We start from the raw sequence: 17,449 nt of genomic DNA on the forward strand, positions 1-17,449 counted from the left end.
TATGTTAAATAAGATTTTGATGAAAATATCTTATTTGAGTGAGTTTGGGAAATACCAAACAAAATGCAAAGTTCGTGATATTATATACCAATTTCAAAGTTCATGGGAAATACCAAATTTTAGGCAAAGTTCATGGTTTTAGAGATCAATTTCTTTTTATATTGATTTTATAATAAAATGTGAGTGAAGTGAGTTGATTGGATTGTGGGACTTATTTACTCCCTTCCTGCCTTCTCATAAAAGATGTCACACTTTTTTCCTTTTTAGTTTGTTACATAAAAGATGTCACATTTTCCTTTTTGGAAAAAGTTCTCTCTCACATGAATATAAAAATGTTATTCTCTCTCTTCATTTAACACACAAAACAAAACCTTCTAAAATTTCGTGTCATCCCACAAGTGTGACATCTTTTGTGGGACGAAGGGAGTACTATTTATATTAAAAATGAATTGTAACAATTATTTAGGGATTGACCAAAATAGAAAAGAATGACAATTAATCTGAAACGGGAAGTAATATGTAAGAGGTGGGTGTGAATTGAAATAGTTAGCATTGGACTTGTTCATCGTTAACAAATGATGAGGGGATTATCGGGAGAAAAAAATTCAATGATCCAAATATACCACACGGCATCTGATTTGGTATGTCATACCTTAATATAATTGAGATCTCAGTGTGCTAACCACCTGGCCTGAGGCCCTGCTCTCTCTAGTTCCAATATATATAATAATGTACAAATATTTAAGTTTTTTATTTAATAACTTCAATTTTTTATCCACGAACTTTTACAAAGTATCATTTTAGAGTCCGTGAACTTTGAAAATATCATTTTGAGATCAATCAACTATGCATTAATATCATTTGAAGTACCTTACTTAAAGGGTACATATTTTTAATAAACTTATCATATACTTCTCATATTTTTTATAAATATCTTTACAATATATTTTTTGACGAATTTTCTAAATATAATTTAACCTTCAATATTAGTATCACTTTAATTTTGTGACATGCAAATAAAATTGCTTCTTCAATTGGTATATTAAAGAATTTTAAAATTGAATAAATAATTTTTTCTTCCAGATATTGAGGGTGTTTTTTTAATAAATATCTTTACAATATATTTTTGATGAATTTTCTAAAATATAATATGACCTTCAATATTAGTATCACTTAATTTTGGTGACATGCAAGTAAAATTCTTTTTTCAATTTTTTATATTAAAGAATTTTAAAATTGAATAAAGAACTTTTCTTCCATCTTTTATATATACCTTTAAAGATATTGAGGGTATTTTAAAATTCTTGAGAAAAAACTTGGGAATAGTAAAAAAGTACTTTAATTGATATTAAACAATAGTTGCCAGACTTAAAATGATATTTTCAAAGTTCACGGACCTAAAATGATACATCGGCAAAGTTCGTGGACAAAAAAACATGTTCCCTCTATATTATTTACGATACTTGATTATTTTATTATGTTGTACTCACTCAGTTCCATAGTAATGGAGGCATGCATTTCTTTTCGGCACGGAGATTTAAAAAATTGTGTTAGATGGGTTAAGTAAAGAGGGAATAAAGTGGAAAATGAAAAAGGTCGAGAGATGAAGAGAGAAAAGAAGAGAGAGTAGAGTAGGTGTGAAAAAATATGTTGACTTTTATTAAAAGGAAATGACTCTATTACTATGGAACGTACTAAAATGACAAAATAACTCTATTATATGGAACGGAGGGATATCGACGGCGAGTGCTTGTGCAAATAGCACGGCAGAGGATCCCCACCAGGGGATTATCTCGTCCTCGGCTTTGGATATGAAAACTTTTAATTCTTGGGTCAACTATCTCATCCTTTTAGGTACCTCAAATTAGCAGCAAGAAATAGTTCTTTGAATACGTGGATGAATACCCATTGTCTAATTAAAAAAAGGAAATAGTTAAACCAGAAGAATGGATGTGCACCATGCATGTCTCTATACCAAATTTTATTAGTCTATGGCAATACTAAAAATTTATACTTCAACGTGAAAATATGAATATTGGGGATGATATAGAATTAATGTATAAATTGTAAAGTAGGAGAAGAAGAATAGTTAAATAGTGTAAACTGGATCATATTATTTTTAATTTTTAATAGTAAGCTACAATGGTATAAGTTGTAAATAAATTGATGTATATGGGTAATGAGTTGAAAATAATTTTTTATAAATAAAAATAGACTATTTTTATGGAACGAATAAAAAACGAAAAATGTCATTATTTTTATGAGAAGGAGGAAGTATAAGAGCATCCACGACGCGGCGCGTGGATGGCTCTATCTCGTCTCGCACTGGAGCGAGACCACGGCGACGCGCCACGTGGCGCTAGGCGTGGCGCCCACTCGCCGGCCGCGAGTGAGCGTCGTAATTATGACGTCATTTTTATTTATTTTTTTTAAATTCGATTTTCGGAAAAAATTTTTTAAAAATATTTTAAAAAAGAACGGTAATATTACCCTTTTTTCCAACGGTAACCCTTTTTTATATTTATATTTATTTTTTTATTTTTCTTATTCAATAAATACACCTACTCTCTTTCATTCTCCATTCACACAAAACATCTACAAATACCACATCTATTCTTCTTTCAATTCACATCTCTTTCCCTCTCCAATTTACGTAAAAATGTCGGTGACGGAAACTCCAGCGGCTCCAGCGACTTCGATTTAAACGAGTTTGGCGATTGGGGGAATGTTCAACTCTTTGGCTGGTTCGTCGAGCCTGAGCACCCAACGCTCGGCGACGCGCGCGTCCACATCTAGGCCGTCATCTATACAGCCGCAAGGAGACGTTGGCTCTATACAACGGTTGGCTCACCGTCTCGTACAATCCCATCGTCGGAAATCAACAAAACCGCAAATGTTTTTGGGAGAAGGTCACTAGAACTTTATGAAGAGTCAAAGCGAAGGGATTCCCCTTCGCAACGTGAAGATCTCATGATCATTGGGACCGGTGCAATAGAGATGTCAAAAATTTTTGCCGATCTACGAGGGTGAAGCGGAGCATTACCAAAGTGGAGCCGATGGGGCCGACAATATGAGAGCGCGTGCGAGTGTTTAAAGACGACGTCATAAAAGATTTCAAACATATCAATGTTTGGACATTGGTCGAGAGACAAAGAAAGGTGAGGCTGGCGGTGTCGATCCTCGAGCTCGAAACGCACGAAGCACACGGAGGGTGGCTGCTCATCTAGTGAGGGCGGCGGGTCGGCACGCCTCCAGAGTTTGACACGCCCACCAATGTAGGTGGCTCCTCCTCCGGTTCACGGCGTCGCCGCAAGGGACAGACGGCGAACACGGCTAGAGGGAGATGGAGGGGAGGGGAGGGAAGGGGAAGGGCCGAGGTGAATCAAGCCGAGAAGGGCTCGGGCTCGGCTCGAGCACTTCCTGTGGTCCATATACATGCTCGCCACGATGGGTGACACTTCCCGCATGGCATCCCAATGTGAACATCATATTGCGGAATGCGGGAGATGGCAAGACAACTGGTATTCGACCATCCACTAACCGGGTGCACCGCCACCGACTTCGAGGGATAATTCGCCGGCGGAGTAGTTTTTAAAATTTAAGTTTTTGAATTTCTAGTAATAATTATGTGTTTTTTATATTTTTAGGATTTTAAATTGCAGTTTTATTTTATTTAATGAAGTGTGTTTTTTATTAATTGAATTTGTTGAAAATAAAAATAAAAAATGAAATTGAATGAATAGAGATGAGATGGTTAGATTAAATACTAATAATAATATAAATCACATTATCAGCATTATTCATTACTATTATTTTAACTAACTTTTTCGTTCTTCTCTTTACCAATTATACATTAGTTTTCATGTCGTCCTAAATATTTAAATTTTTTCTTACATAAGTAGTAATATTGATAAGCGAGATAATTTTTTTGCGATAAAAATAGAATGTGAAACCAACCATTTTGCTTTGCCCTAACCCCTATTCATTAAAGACACTGGATTCCATTTACCTTAAGCTTTCCCATCTATTTTTGCAATCTCAAGTAAGCGAAGTCACTAAGCAATTGAGCATCATCATTCATCTATAACTTTTACAGCAACTCCACACACCTTCATCCCACAATATCAAAGTCTCAGTTTCAAGAAAATCACCATAATTTGATTCTCAACTTGTTCACAAACTTGCAGAAAGATGATCGGAGGGAGGCTAGGAGAGAAGATAGGATTGAAAGAGGATGTGATTCAAAGGGCTTGCAGACTGTCCATGAAGGCTCATGAAAAGGCCCCTGGGAAGCCATACATCCATGAAAAAACCCGGGCTCCAACGATGTTCTCTTCGCCTTCCCCGGTTCATGGTGCGTGGATGACTGGTTCACCAGGGATCCATTTGGGGAAGTTAAGGTTGATGTCTCCAAGTTTCCATGTATCAGGAGTGTTGGCAATGAAGAGATAGGATTAGTAAATGAAGCTTTTGCTACAAGGTTTGATGCCCTATTGAGCAGATCACCACTTGCAGCAGAGGTATGCAAATCTTGAATATAGACTGAATTTTTAGCTTATATTGAGATTTTAGCTTTTCTTGAATTTGTTGTGGCCTTAGTTTGGTTTGGATGATCTTGATTGCCTGAACTTTTCATGTGGAGAAAGGGAGATTTCCAAAGATAAAATGGGCCACAAGGTGTTGATAAGGTTTGGTACACACACACATGTTGCTGTGTGTGAATATGTTTGGATTGTTTATCAAGATGAGAGCTTCAATATAAACATAGTCTATTTAGTGATTGAACTGTCTTTGAACTCAAAAATGGATCTCAGGTGGAGAAAGCTATGTCTGGAGGAAGCAGGTCGTCTTCGAGGGGCATTCCTCAGGGTGCAACGGCCATTCTCGCAGCCATTTGGTGCTTTGAGAAATACATAAGATCCAACCATTCTCAGACAATGCCTCTCTGTGTAACTTTTGGATCACCTCTACCCGGAAACCATGTCTTCTGTCATGCTCTGAAGCGCGAGAACTGGTCCCGTTGCTTCTTCCACTTCGTGATGAGGCATGATGTTGTGCCAAGGATAAACCTGGCTCCTCTCTCGAACATCCAGCCATGGCTGCACGCCGTTCTCGAGTCTCTCAACCCGAGATCACAGTTCCATCTGCAGGACTCGTCTGCAGCATCAGGTTTCCTGCTGTCAGTAATGAAAAACGTGCTGTCTGTGGCAAGCCATGCCGCATGCAACCTCAAGGGGTGCACCAGTTTGCTGCTGGAGACTGTTGCGAGCATAGTTGAGCTCAGCCCTTATCGGCCTTTCGGGACATTCGTCTTCTGTCCAGAGGCGGGAAGCTTGTTGTGGTTGACAACCGGACGGTGTTGCAGATGCTCTTCTTCTGCCTTCAGTTCAGCCCTGAGGAAGAAAACACAGAGTTTCTGCATAAAATGATGAGAGACCATTTCTTATATGAAAGTGAATTGGAAGAAAGCCTAAATATGCAAGATGTGATCTACTTAGACAGTCTTGTAAATATCCCTTTAGATGCTCAAGCCACTACCTCTTATTCAGCTGCACTAAATGATCTTGGCCTTGTATGATACTACCACTCAATGCTTCAAACATTCACACACACATACACAGAATCATGACAGCAATTGATCTATCTTGATGCTTTTAACTGATTTTCAGACAGCTCAAGCACGGCTGTGCCTTGCGCTGCTGGTGAGATGGAGAGGCAGAAGACGGAGAATCAGAGGAGAATAGACTCCAACAAAGACATCATTAGAGAAGCACTAAAGAAGATACATGAATACAAGACTAGCTGTGAGATTAAGAAGATTGGCTACTATGACACCTTTAAAATCCAAAAAGATATAACTGATTTCAATGCCAATGTGAAGAGGCAGGAGCTCTCCGGGATATGGGGCGAGATCGTCGAGATGATCAAGCGGTCGAGCTGCCCGACGGGTTCGAGGGCAGGAAGGAGTGGATAGAGCTAGGGACCTTGTTCAGGCGACTCATGGAGCCACTAGACATAGCGAACTACTACAGACACTTGCTGAGCGAGGACACAGGGCCTTACATGGTGAAAGCAAGGCCAAGAGGTACAAGTTCACGCAAAAGTGGCTGGAGCACGCAGAGGATGGTGGCCGGGGGAGCTCTGAGACGACGTTTTGGGCAGAGGTAGAGGAGCTGAGGGGCGAAGCCGTATGATCAGGTTAGGGGTGAGGTTCTGAGGTTGGAGCAAGATTTGTATGCATGGGTTAGTAATGGATGGATGGGGACAGATGTTTTCTTGGAGGGTTCTAGTTTCAGTAAGTGGTGGAAGACACTCCCTCTTGAGCATAGGTCTGGTTCTTGCATTGCAGCCTTTATAAAACACTGAAGTCTTGTTTTGAAAAGTATGGGTGGGGCTAAATGCACCCCCAAAATCCTCAATATCACCTCACTTGCTAAGAGATTTTTAGAAGCTCTCTCTAAATATCCGTGTACAAGAAGACAGCACAATACATATGCCATAAAAATAGTAGCAATAGTTAAAACCCAGCTCTATGAAATTGCAGAAAATACAAGCACAAAATTACCATCTCAACAAAAGTGTGATACAGAGATGATGAACCTCAAACAGCACAAGTTGAATGCTGTTTACCACATAATAGCAGATAAATCACAACATTAGTTCAGCTTTTGTGATCTGCATTTCGATCTATACAAAACCAAACATACTCTGCTCCTCTCTTTGTTTCCATCCCACATATCCATACACTTTAAGAGAGAGAGGGAGAGAGAGATGGATGGCACAAGCTAAAGATAATTTATTCAAGTTGAATTGTAACCGGTCAAAAACCATTTGAAATAATTCAGTTATGAACACTTGCTTTACACTGAATGACTGAATTCATATAAAGAAATCTGACCTACACTGTTACTCAAAACATATACACTTGAAACTAATGTACTGTAAGATAATCTTCTGATCCCAAAATAGGTGAAATCCAGCCAAGTCACCGGCTACCATTGAAAATGGATTATGGATGGTTCCAAATAATTAAAAGGTACCACCATGACACCATCACTTTTGAAAGAATGCCATACATCACCGCTGGTTCCTTTAGTAGGAAATGGAATACCTTCAAAAAATGAAAAAGAAGGGAGATTTTTCTGTTCAAGAATGAGCTAACACATGAAATATAAGGTAAAAAAGAGTCTCAACGTTAGGGATGTTAGTTTGCATCATCTCTAAGCCCAACAAAACGCTGCCAAAATCAGAATAATAGTAGCATTAGTTTGCACCACAATGTATAATAGATTACTGTAAACTTCAAGACCTTCCCTGACTCTCCTCACTGATTCAGACTCAGGTTTATTCTTTGTATCACAAGGAGAAGGAGAAGCCAGCATGCCTACTTTCTCCTCCCCACAACAATAAAACAAGAAAAGAGTCTGCACGTGTAAGAGAAAAATATCTAAAAGACTAATAGTTCATTAAATGAGATCTTCTTACAAAGCAAATTCGACTGTTTGAGTCATCACTTATTGTAATTACTGGGACTTTCACTGCTGTCATTTCACTACATCAAGAGCCAAATCCACCAACTCAATGGTTGCATGCTAGCCTGTGTAGCATTATAACAGTAACATTTCAGCACACTAATCTCTTGGTTTCACCGATCCCATTTCAGCCAGCATACGTATGCACAAGCTAATAGAGATCAGTAATTAGTACTAATATTTATCTATTATCTCAACTTCTTTAGTTAATAACAAGCTCCCATACACATAGTTGATAGTACAAACAAAACATTGTTGGTTGTAAAAAGTTTTCATAACCAGAATGACTCTCAAACTTCACACAATAAATTCTAGGTTGTGCATACCAATTTACATATTGAGATCCATAGCATTTTCACAATCTCTGTAAAATAAGAATCCATTTTTTCTCGAACAACAAATGACCACTGGGAACAAACATGAACTATTAGAATAGCATTGAAATGCAACTATGCTCAATTCAATCTAAATCAGCTAAAAAGAAGAATCACAGAATTGAAAAATTAATACAAACACAAAGCATTCATTCAAAATTGTTTATGCAGCTCATTACAAAATGAGTGCAGAAATTCAATGAATAACACATAATATATATACATACATAATTATATATATAAAAGCAACTGAAATCATAAGGGTGCTAGATTGATTTCTCTGTGCTCCAAAATCAAATTTCTATACCAATATCTAGGACTGCGAAAAACAGTTTTAAAGCGACAACAAACGCAATGCACACCGAGAAAAAAGAGAGACCTAAAGATCAAGGAACGGAGACTCTTTCTAGGATCTTGTTGTCATGCTACAGGTACGATTAAGTCGAAAAGTCAAGCTCCCACCATCCAATGTGGCCTCTCCTTCAACAGGGCTGCACTCATACTGCTTCCTGCAGCCAGGACAACGCCCATCTTCCTCAAGAATTCTCTTGTGACAGAAAAGGCAGAGCCTGAATCCACAGAGACAGGGGACAAAGCTTGAATCTGTGAAATCAAAATCCTCATAGCATATCGGACATGATGTAGGGACTGGCCCGACATTCTTACAGCCCCAAACGGAACCTCCTAGACCAAAATGCCGATCTGAATTTAACCCACTACAATATTGCTTTGACAGATTGGGTAAACTCTGAGGCCTAAATGTATCATCAGGCCTCCAAGCCTGGCATTTTGCTTGAGATATCCGCACAGATGTCCTGTCACTCTCTTGCTTCTCTCTTGGATTATCATTCTCACAAAAAGGCTGCTTTGCCAAATTCACCCCAGAACCACATACCGCAGTATTTCCATGCTTCTCCACAGGTAATCCATATCCCGAGCTGGGATTATGACCCAAATGCTTGTCTTCCATAGCAGCCAAAGCATCAGCCATAGCCTCCCAATCATCCAAGCAGCCATCATCACCACCATTCCCTTCATCTTCCTCACTCATGATACCCGAAAAGCAACCATTAGTGCTACAGCTGCTGCTGCGACCACTGCTGCTGCTGCTTCGGCTACTGGAAGTAAAATTGACGCCAGAATCATTTCCGCCTAATGCACTACTGGTGGGGCTGTTGGCAGGCGAGGATTCGAAATCACTAAAATGATGAACGGATAATGCATCTATATATATTCCATCCTCTCGCCTTGGACTTTTCTCCAGCTTCTCAATAGGCATGTTCTTGTTTTCCAACTTCATCAGACCCCCTTCACCATTCACCTCCTCCTTACACCCACCCTTACCCTTCACTTTAAAGATTAAAAATAAATAAATAAAACCGTTTGGTAATCAAATACTAGTAAGTAATCAAAGTGAAAATAACTTTCAAGTAATCATATCCAAGAAAGCAAAAAAACAAAAACACTTTACGGAAAGGAGAATAGTGCTTCCAAATGGTGGGAAAAGGGCTGTTTCCAATACCTTGAGAAAGCCACTGTTCCCGACGAGCATCAAGCTTGCACTGCTTCAACTTCGCCGACCGATTGGCCTGAATTTCGAAAAATATTGTTTAACAAAAATCTTGTAAAATTGCAATTTTAAACCACATAAATTTCATTGAATGAGGAAAAGTTATCTCCTTTCCATTCACAAGAAAGAAATCAACATGCAGCTCACAATGCATGCATAAACTCATAAAGGGAAAATCGAGAGCAGAAAACGAACCTTTTTCTTCTTGGGCAAATCCTTGGGGTTGGATGAGGCGAGGGCGACAGACGCGTTGGGGATCGAATCGGAAATCATGGCTGAGTCGACTAGGTGACGAATCGGAAAAACCCTAAATTGATCGATTGATTAAACGGGCGCGGAGAGAGAAAATTAAAGCTACAGTGAAATTGAAAAAAAAATGGATAAACAGAATTCAATTTGCACTTCTCCTTTTTTCGACTGTACGAACAACACTGGCCGTCTATATATAGCCCTCGCAATTACTTTTCTACCCTTACGTGTCGCGCGTCGCACGCAAAGATCACGAGAAAGGGCAGTCATGCGAGATGACATTGGGGGCACAATGGTAAATTCAAGGGCTGTCGTTATGTAACATTCTAGAACAATTACATTTAGTAATTTAGCCACAGATGTAGGGCAGAATTGGTAATGACCTCCAAATTTATGTTACTACAATGTGTTTTGGGGAAATTGGAAGGTCAATTACACATAATAAATGTGATATTCACTAATCAGATACTCCTAAAGTAAGATGATACGTTTGTAGATTTTCTATTGAAGAGTGCAAAATGCTTTTTTTCCATTTATTGCATAGGTGTCGTAAGAGTGTTGGTCATCTATTGCTATTATCAACATGGTTTCTTTAAAAAAATAAAAATTAATTTCCATGATCGAAGATGAGGAATTGAGGATCACATCATAACCTCTTTTGGCAAAAGAAATTGCCTCAAAATCTCGAAATTTTCATCTTTTGTGGTGTTTTAAATTCCCACATTAACTCCCATAATAATAAAGTAAACATCATTTCCTTTCCTTGGCGAAAATGTTTTATTACAACATAGTCCATATATGAAATTCTTTTAAGTAGATTGTTTTGTTTTTGTTAATTATTGATTTTTTTGTTAATTATTATTAATGATGACATGGATGAAGTATTGACGAAATTATTGGAAGCGATTCTGTTTTCGTATATAGATAGATAGTGTGTCAAGAAATGCAACATTTTGTCAGATATATTTTGATAGTTAGTGTTGACTAAATATTTGATAATTTATTAACATTATTGATATGCATAATTTTTTCCAATATTGAAAGAGATTAAATCAGCACTTAATAATTAGCCCATGTTTAGTGCGCGTATTGAATTATGTGCCTGTATCTCTCAGAAGTCGAACAAGCCCAGAATGTATGGAGCCCAAACATATTCAATGTGCAAAGCCCAAATTTGGCCTATTAATTTATCATCATTTAGTATAGTGTATTGATCTGGTTTGCATAAGAGTCTTTATATATTCAACATGCAATTTAGAAAAACAATTCAAAATTTGTAACTTTTTTACAATTGTTTCCGACTAGACATCATCATAAATTAATACTAATATCACGATTTGTAAATAATTCAACACAGAAAAAATCAACTTCTTTTATTTGGGTGCTAGTCCTTTAACATATTAGAGGATTGTATACACATAGTATGGTGAGTTTCATTGATTGATGAAATGGCGTTGAATAAATCTAGAGAGGATGGCTACTAATAAATGTGGACAGATTTTTTTCATCCATAAAATAAATTTTGGTAACTTATTTGAGTTGGTGTGTGTACAAATTCTTGAACTAGGCAACAAGACTCAGAACAAGAAAGGTCGTCCGGTTGGCATGAATATTGGCATCGAGCTGTTCGATGCCGAGAAATATGGGATGTCTGGCTGGCTTTGGACCGTTGGTGGAGGCGCCATCGATCGGTTTTTTTGTTACCAATGTCTCTTGGAATACATGAAGGGAGTGTTCGGTTTGCAAGATTGTATCCGAGATTAAATTTATAGTGTGCTTGGTTCATAAGATTCAACCCTACAACTCAATCTTAGATGGATAATTATGGGTTAATTAGTCATAACTAATCCCCTATGACTAAAATAATTTCACAACTCAATCCTAGATTGTATCTTGGTATTATTTTATCTTAAAATCGACACCGAAGAGTTTCAACTAATTAATGCTGCATGAGAGCAAGAACGAAGTTATAATCTTGCTTGTTTCAACACAAATCAATGTTGATCCTAGCTATGATCATGAGTTACTTGCTTCACTTTTTTGTGATAAAATCAAATTAACTAGCTAGCGATTTTGTCATGTACTATTAAACTCATCTTCTTAAATTGGTTCTTTTCATATTGTAATAGTGGATATTCCAAAATGATGTTTGATGAAGGACGGAAGAAGTATATAATTAAAATATCATTATTTAACATCTAAAATAATTTGAAAATAATACAGAAATGATAAGCTAGCTTACTTAACTATTTTGAGGGAACATCTTTTTTGGTCCATGAATTTTGCCAAAATATCATTTTAAGTTCGTGAACTTTGAAAATATCATTTGAGGTCCATCAACTATGGATTAATATCATTTGAAGTACTTTTTTTATTATTTCCAAGTTTTTCTAGACAAAATACGCTCAATACCTTAAAGGGTATATATTTTTAATAAACTTATCATATACTCATATTTTTTATAAATATCTTTACAATATATTTTTGACGAATTTTCTAAATATAATTTGACCTTCAATATTATACTGTATTACTTAATTTTGTGACATGCAAATCAAATTGCTTCTTCAATTTTTTATATTATAGAATTTTAAATTGAATAAAGAACTTTTCTTTAATAATAAAAAATTGAATAAGGATCTTTTCTTGCATATCATAAAATTAAGCGATAATATTGAAGGTCGAATTATATTTAGAAAATTCATAAAAAATCTATAGTTATAAAAAAATATGAGTATGTGATAAGTTTATTAAAAGTATACACCCTTAAAAATATTGACGGTATTTTTGTCTAGAAAAACTTGGAAATAGTAAAAAAGTACTTCAATTGATATTAACTCATAATTGACAGACTTCCAAATGATATTTTTAAAGTTCACGGATCTAAAATGATACTTTGTTAAAATTCATGGACAAAAAAGATGTTCCTCAACTATTTTTACAATTCATAAAGCCAGGATTTTTTATTTCCATATTTCAACTGGGAAACGGGCTCTATTCATATTGTGAGTCGATACTATCCAATAATCAATACTGTACAACTTTAAAATCGATGAGTCAAAGATATATAGAGACTGAATTAAATCAGGTAGGCGAATCCATGTGTGATGTCTGCTGCCTGCTTATGATTGAAACTTGAAACAAATTCGAAGAGTATTATTAACTTCAAACCAAGATACATAGTAATACATTTTCTGTGGTTTCAGGATCCCGGCATCTAACACTAATGTTATTGTCGGAATTTTGACTAAAAAATATTACTACTACTACTTTGAATAATTTATAATTCAACACTGCCAAATTTTATATATATAGTCCAAAGACAAAAACATGATTGTGCACTTGCTTGCATGTGAAATTATGAGAGTTTGCATGATCATTCAAGACTTTTAAAACCTTCTAATTAGTAGGTCCTCTATTATTTGCAACTAATTAATTTAGGATTTCCATTCTTTCTTTCTTTTTTTGTAACTTTTCACTGTTTCACATTCTCACGCATAGCATATTTATGAACTGTATTTAATTTTAATAAATTTTCATAATGACGCTTTGAAGAATTATTCATGAGTTGAAATTGACCCCCCTTCTTCTTAACCCCAATACAAATTTATGAGTACATATATTTAGGACCACATGCATGCATGCATGCTGAAATCTGAATATCTGTATCACTGTATGCATGTATATGTGTAAGGATTAGAATCCCAACCCCCAAAAAAACCCTAATTACTAGAGTTTTGTCCTTTCAAATTGGGTCATTTGTTTGGATCAAGACTTTCCATGTTATGTGGCTGCTTTGCATGCAACGACACTTCACATGCCCATTCTTGGACTCGTGTCCACATACACATGTGTCTTCTAATCATATTGCCTCCCATTATAAAGATAATTAGGTAAGGTTTATTTTTGTTCAATTTTGTATTAATATGCAAAATCATAATTTTTGCATTAATTGTATATTTTGTGAAACACTAACATATATTAATATAAAAAATAGGATAAATTCATGATACTAGCCTTAAATTGTGAAGTCATTATCAAGAAACTCAGAATCTCACGAGATACATTTGTCAGAAACTATTACTGTCATATGCATTAGTATATTACAAGGTTTGCAACTGAACTGGAGATAACAAACACATGAGTATATAAGTTAAAATTTAGAAATATTTTATCATTCATATTGATTTTAACAAAGTTATATGCATGCTTTGTCCAATTAAAGTCTATCAATTAAGACCAATAGATCAAGTCAATGAATATATGCCATATCAAAATCCCCTAAAAAATGAAATTTCAAAAAATCAAAAATAATAATGAAGTGAAAGTTTCTCACACTCAAGTATACAAAACATACCAATCATGTCATGTATCTTCTGAATTGTTCGCACAAACATCCCACATACTCCATATATTATTCATTCTCCTTTACAAAACGAAAATGATTAATTGTTGTGTGTGAATGATCAGTGTATGTGTCGTGTGTGTGTATAGTGTGTATAGATGAGAGAGAGAGAGAGAGAGAGAGAGAGAGAGAGAGAGAGAGAGAGAGAGAGAGAGAGAGAGAGAGAGAGAGAGAGAGAGAGAGAGAGAGAGAGAGAGAGAGAGAGAGAGAGAGAGAGAGAGAGAGAGAGAGAGAGAGAGAGAGAGAGAGAGAGAGAGAGAGAGAGAGAGAGAGAGAGAGAGAGAGAGAGAGAGAGAGAGAGAGAGAGAGAGAGAGAGAGAGAGAGAGAGAGAGAGAGAGAGAGAGAGAGAGAGAGAGAGAGAGAGAGAGAGAGAGAGAGAGAGAGAGAGAGAGAGAGAGAGAGAGAGAGAGAGAGAGAGAGAGAGAGAGAGAGAGAGAGAGAGAGAGAGAGAGAGAGAGAGAGAGAGAGAGAGAGAGAGAGAGAGAGAGAGAGAGAGAGAGAGAGAGAGAGAGAGAGAGAGAGAGAGAGAGAGAGAGAGAGAGAGAGAGAGAGAGAGAGAGAGAGAGAGAGAGAGAGAGAGAGAGAGAGAGAGAGAGAGAGAGAGAGAGAGAGAGAGAGAGAGAGAGAGAGAGAGAGAGAGAGAGAGAGAGAGAGAGAGAGAGAGAGAGAGAGAGAGAGAGAGAGAGAGAGAGAGAGAGAGAGAGAGAGAGAGAGAGAGAGAGAGAGAGAGAGAGAGTATCTTCACATGTGGTTGGATATAAATTTTGTAAATAATTACTCAGCTTGTAATAATAGGATTCGTAACTTATTGAAATATAGATATCACATTAAATTGAAGATTTGCACATTAAGTATCTTTATTCTTTAAGCATGAAGAAAAGAAAACTTTATCCTCCAACCACCCCACATGTTATGCTTCAATTTTTGTACTATTATATATTACTACTCTTATTTTCTTCTCTTGTTGACTTGGTAATTCTGAAGTATGTGTAATATAAATTCTCAATACTAATATTTACTCGTTACACTTCATTGTCTTAATTATTTCTAACAAATTTGATCGTACTGATATTTTTGGGCATACAAATTAACATACATAAGAGTTGAAGGCACCCCAGCAAAAAATATTACAGTTGATATTGGAAAAAAAAAAACGGAATGTATTATTAACCAGTGTACGCATATTTGTGTGTGTTCGTGTGTGTCTGAGGTCTCAAATCTGACAAAGAGATTAATCAAATTAATCTATATATATATATATAAATAAGTCCTATTTCATGATTTACAGCATCTTTCATTTTATTAGTACTACTATATATATTTTACTTTTTTTTTTCTCAATTCCTTATTTCTCTGCTTGAACGCATGTTAGAGATGAGCTAAGTAAATTCAAATAATTAATTATAGATTTGAAGAACAGTACATATATAATTCAATATCTTATTTAAGTTTCAACCACATCTAATCAATTAGGTCGTATTGGAGCTTATGTATTGCAGCTAGCATAATTGGTATTCATTCTCCATCAACCTCTTTTAAAGCAGACGTAATATCTATTCCAAAACTGCATTCTATATAGTATTTCAAATTTTCATTTAATTCATTTTTTTATTATAAGTAAGAGTTAATATTACCATTATTTAAGTTCAATATTTAAATTTTAATTTTTGATAATTTGCTATAACATCTTCACTCAAGTAGTCAAGTTTTAGTTTTTTAAATAAAAATAGGGTTCGCGGGGGTTGAACCACATGACTGTGATTAATACTATACCATATAGCCTATGAAAATAATTTGATCGATCATGATTGCTATTAAACTGTTAGTTAATGCCCATACCGTCCTACTTTATAGGAAATTATTATGCTCAATTAACTGCTTTTAAATGCCCTACTACTACTACTACTTGATTCAGTTTGCCAGATAAAATAATACCAAAATACAATCTAGAATTGAATTATGAGATTATTTTAGTCGGATTAACTATGACTAATTATCCCATGATTACCCATCCAGGATTGAGTTGTGGGGTTGAATATCATGAACCAAACACACTAAAAATTTAATCTCGGATACAATCTTGCAAACCGAACACCTCATTTCCACAATTAATTCCTAAAATTAGGACCACGTTATATATCTTGTTACCATCTCAATTTAATATTTCCATCCTCTAATAGGCTATATAGCCTATGGTGGCGTTTGGTTGCCATAACTAATAATAATGAGACTATCCATCTAGGATTAAGTTGTGGAATTATTTTAGTTGGAGGGGAGACTATGACTAATTACCATGAGACTCCATTTAGGATTAAGTTGTAGGGTTCATTGTTATGAACCAAACATGATACATATTTAATCACGAGATTTAATCTTGGCAACCGAATTTCAAATAGAATAGTTTATTGCGGAAGTGAACTTTAATCATGAGATTGAAAAGAAAAAAATTATTACTCCTACTACTGTTACACAGTACATGATAAAACACGATCAACATTAACTACCTTGTGCATCTACTCGTTTGATAAAAAAGATGGAATATGAGAAAATATGTAAAATAAGATAATACAGGATTCATGTCAAGATATAGAAAGATATGATTGTTTTTTTAATTATTGTTTGATAGAATAGAAATTATCTAAATTTATATATAATATAATATATTAAATAACATGGCTTAACTTGACAAATTGGTGGATTACATAATATGGTTAAAGTTATAATTTTGGTAAGATTTTTTGGGAGGGCTTTTTTGTCTTATATTGGATTTTGTGTTAAGCTAAACTATAATATCAAATAATTAGAAATGTCCATATATAATTATCTATTTTGGCATTACTAACTTATCAAACGGGCCCTTAATATATACCTAAATAAAGTCCAATGAGAGTGTGGTATGGCAGTATTAGTACTCCCTCGTACTCGATATTTAGTGAAGTTTCGATTTGAAGTAGATTTTAAGAAATACTCCATGAACTTAAATTGTGGAAGCCGAGATTATGAGAGGAGTGACAGTTTGTGTAAATAACATTACTAACAGTTTATTAAACAAGAAAACATCCCCACACAAGAATGTCCACCTCATTTTCCATTTCTTAATCCCCCAACACCTTAAACTAATCCCCTTCATAATTAATCATTAATTAAAGTTATTTAACTAACTTGAGAAAGCGAGCGAAAAGCACATGGCAATGGCGGGGAGAGCAACCGAATACGACAACGTACCATCACTTTATCCAACCCCACGACGTCGTTTTACCTCTCTTTCCTCCTAATCCTATCCCCACTACATATATAAACACACTACCACAAACCAGA

General features: G+C 35.7%; 1 protein-coding gene and 1 pseudogene across 5 annotated transcripts; one reads left to right on the forward strand and one right to left on the reverse strand.

The window, feature by feature from the left end:
- Positions 1-4,112: 4,112 nt before the first annotated feature.
- LOC125200708 lies at positions 4,113-6,450 on the forward strand (annotated as a pseudogene).
- On the reverse strand, positions 5,376-9,873 carry LOC125200709. Of its 5 annotated transcripts, XR_007172747.1 has the most exons (5): positions 9,672-9,873; positions 9,429-9,495; positions 8,290-9,256; positions 7,486-7,597; positions 6,777-7,111 (listed from the first exon to the last, which is right to left on the reverse strand). XR_007172747.1 is itself a non-coding variant. In XM_048098448.1 (4 exons), the coding sequence occupies exons 1-3, from the start codon at positions 9,747-9,749 to the stop codon at positions 8,313-8,315; spliced, it is 1,089 nt and encodes a 362-aa protein (XP_047954405.1). In that variant the 5' UTR covers positions 9,750-9,873; the 3' UTR covers positions 5,376-5,393; positions 8,290-8,312. The 5 variants fall into 5 exon arrangements, 4 of the variants coding, with proteins under 4 accessions (XP_047954405.1, XP_047954404.1, XP_047954403.1 ...); XM_048098448.1 differs by lacking the exons at positions 6,777-7,111; positions 7,486-7,597 and adding an exon at positions 5,376-5,393; XM_048098447.1 differs by lacking the exon at positions 7,486-7,597.
- Between the last annotated feature and the right edge of the window lie 7,576 nt (positions 9,874-17,449).

This window comes from Salvia hispanica, chromosome 1 (genome assembly GCF_023119035.1).
Source record: "Salvia hispanica cultivar TCC Black 2014 chromosome 1, UniMelb_Shisp_WGS_1.0, whole genome shotgun sequence".
Lineage (NCBI taxonomy): Eukaryota > Viridiplantae > Streptophyta > Magnoliopsida > Lamiales > Lamiaceae > Salvia > Salvia hispanica.

Bases quoted from the DNA above. Each gene is read 5' to 3' on its own strand.
- LOC125200709 (XM_048098448.1), bottom strand. From the start codon at position 9,749: ATGATTTCCGATTCGATCCCCAACGCGTCTGTCGCCCTCGCCTCATCC. The intron at 9,496-9,671 runs GTTCGTTTTCTG...TTCGAAATTCAG, and splicing joins ATTTGCCCAAGAAGAAAAAG to GCCAATCGGTCGGCGAAGTT. The intron at 9,257-9,428 runs GTATTGGAAACA...TAATCTTTAAAG, and splicing joins GGAACAGTGGCTTTCTCAAG to TGAAGGGTAAGGGTGGGTGT.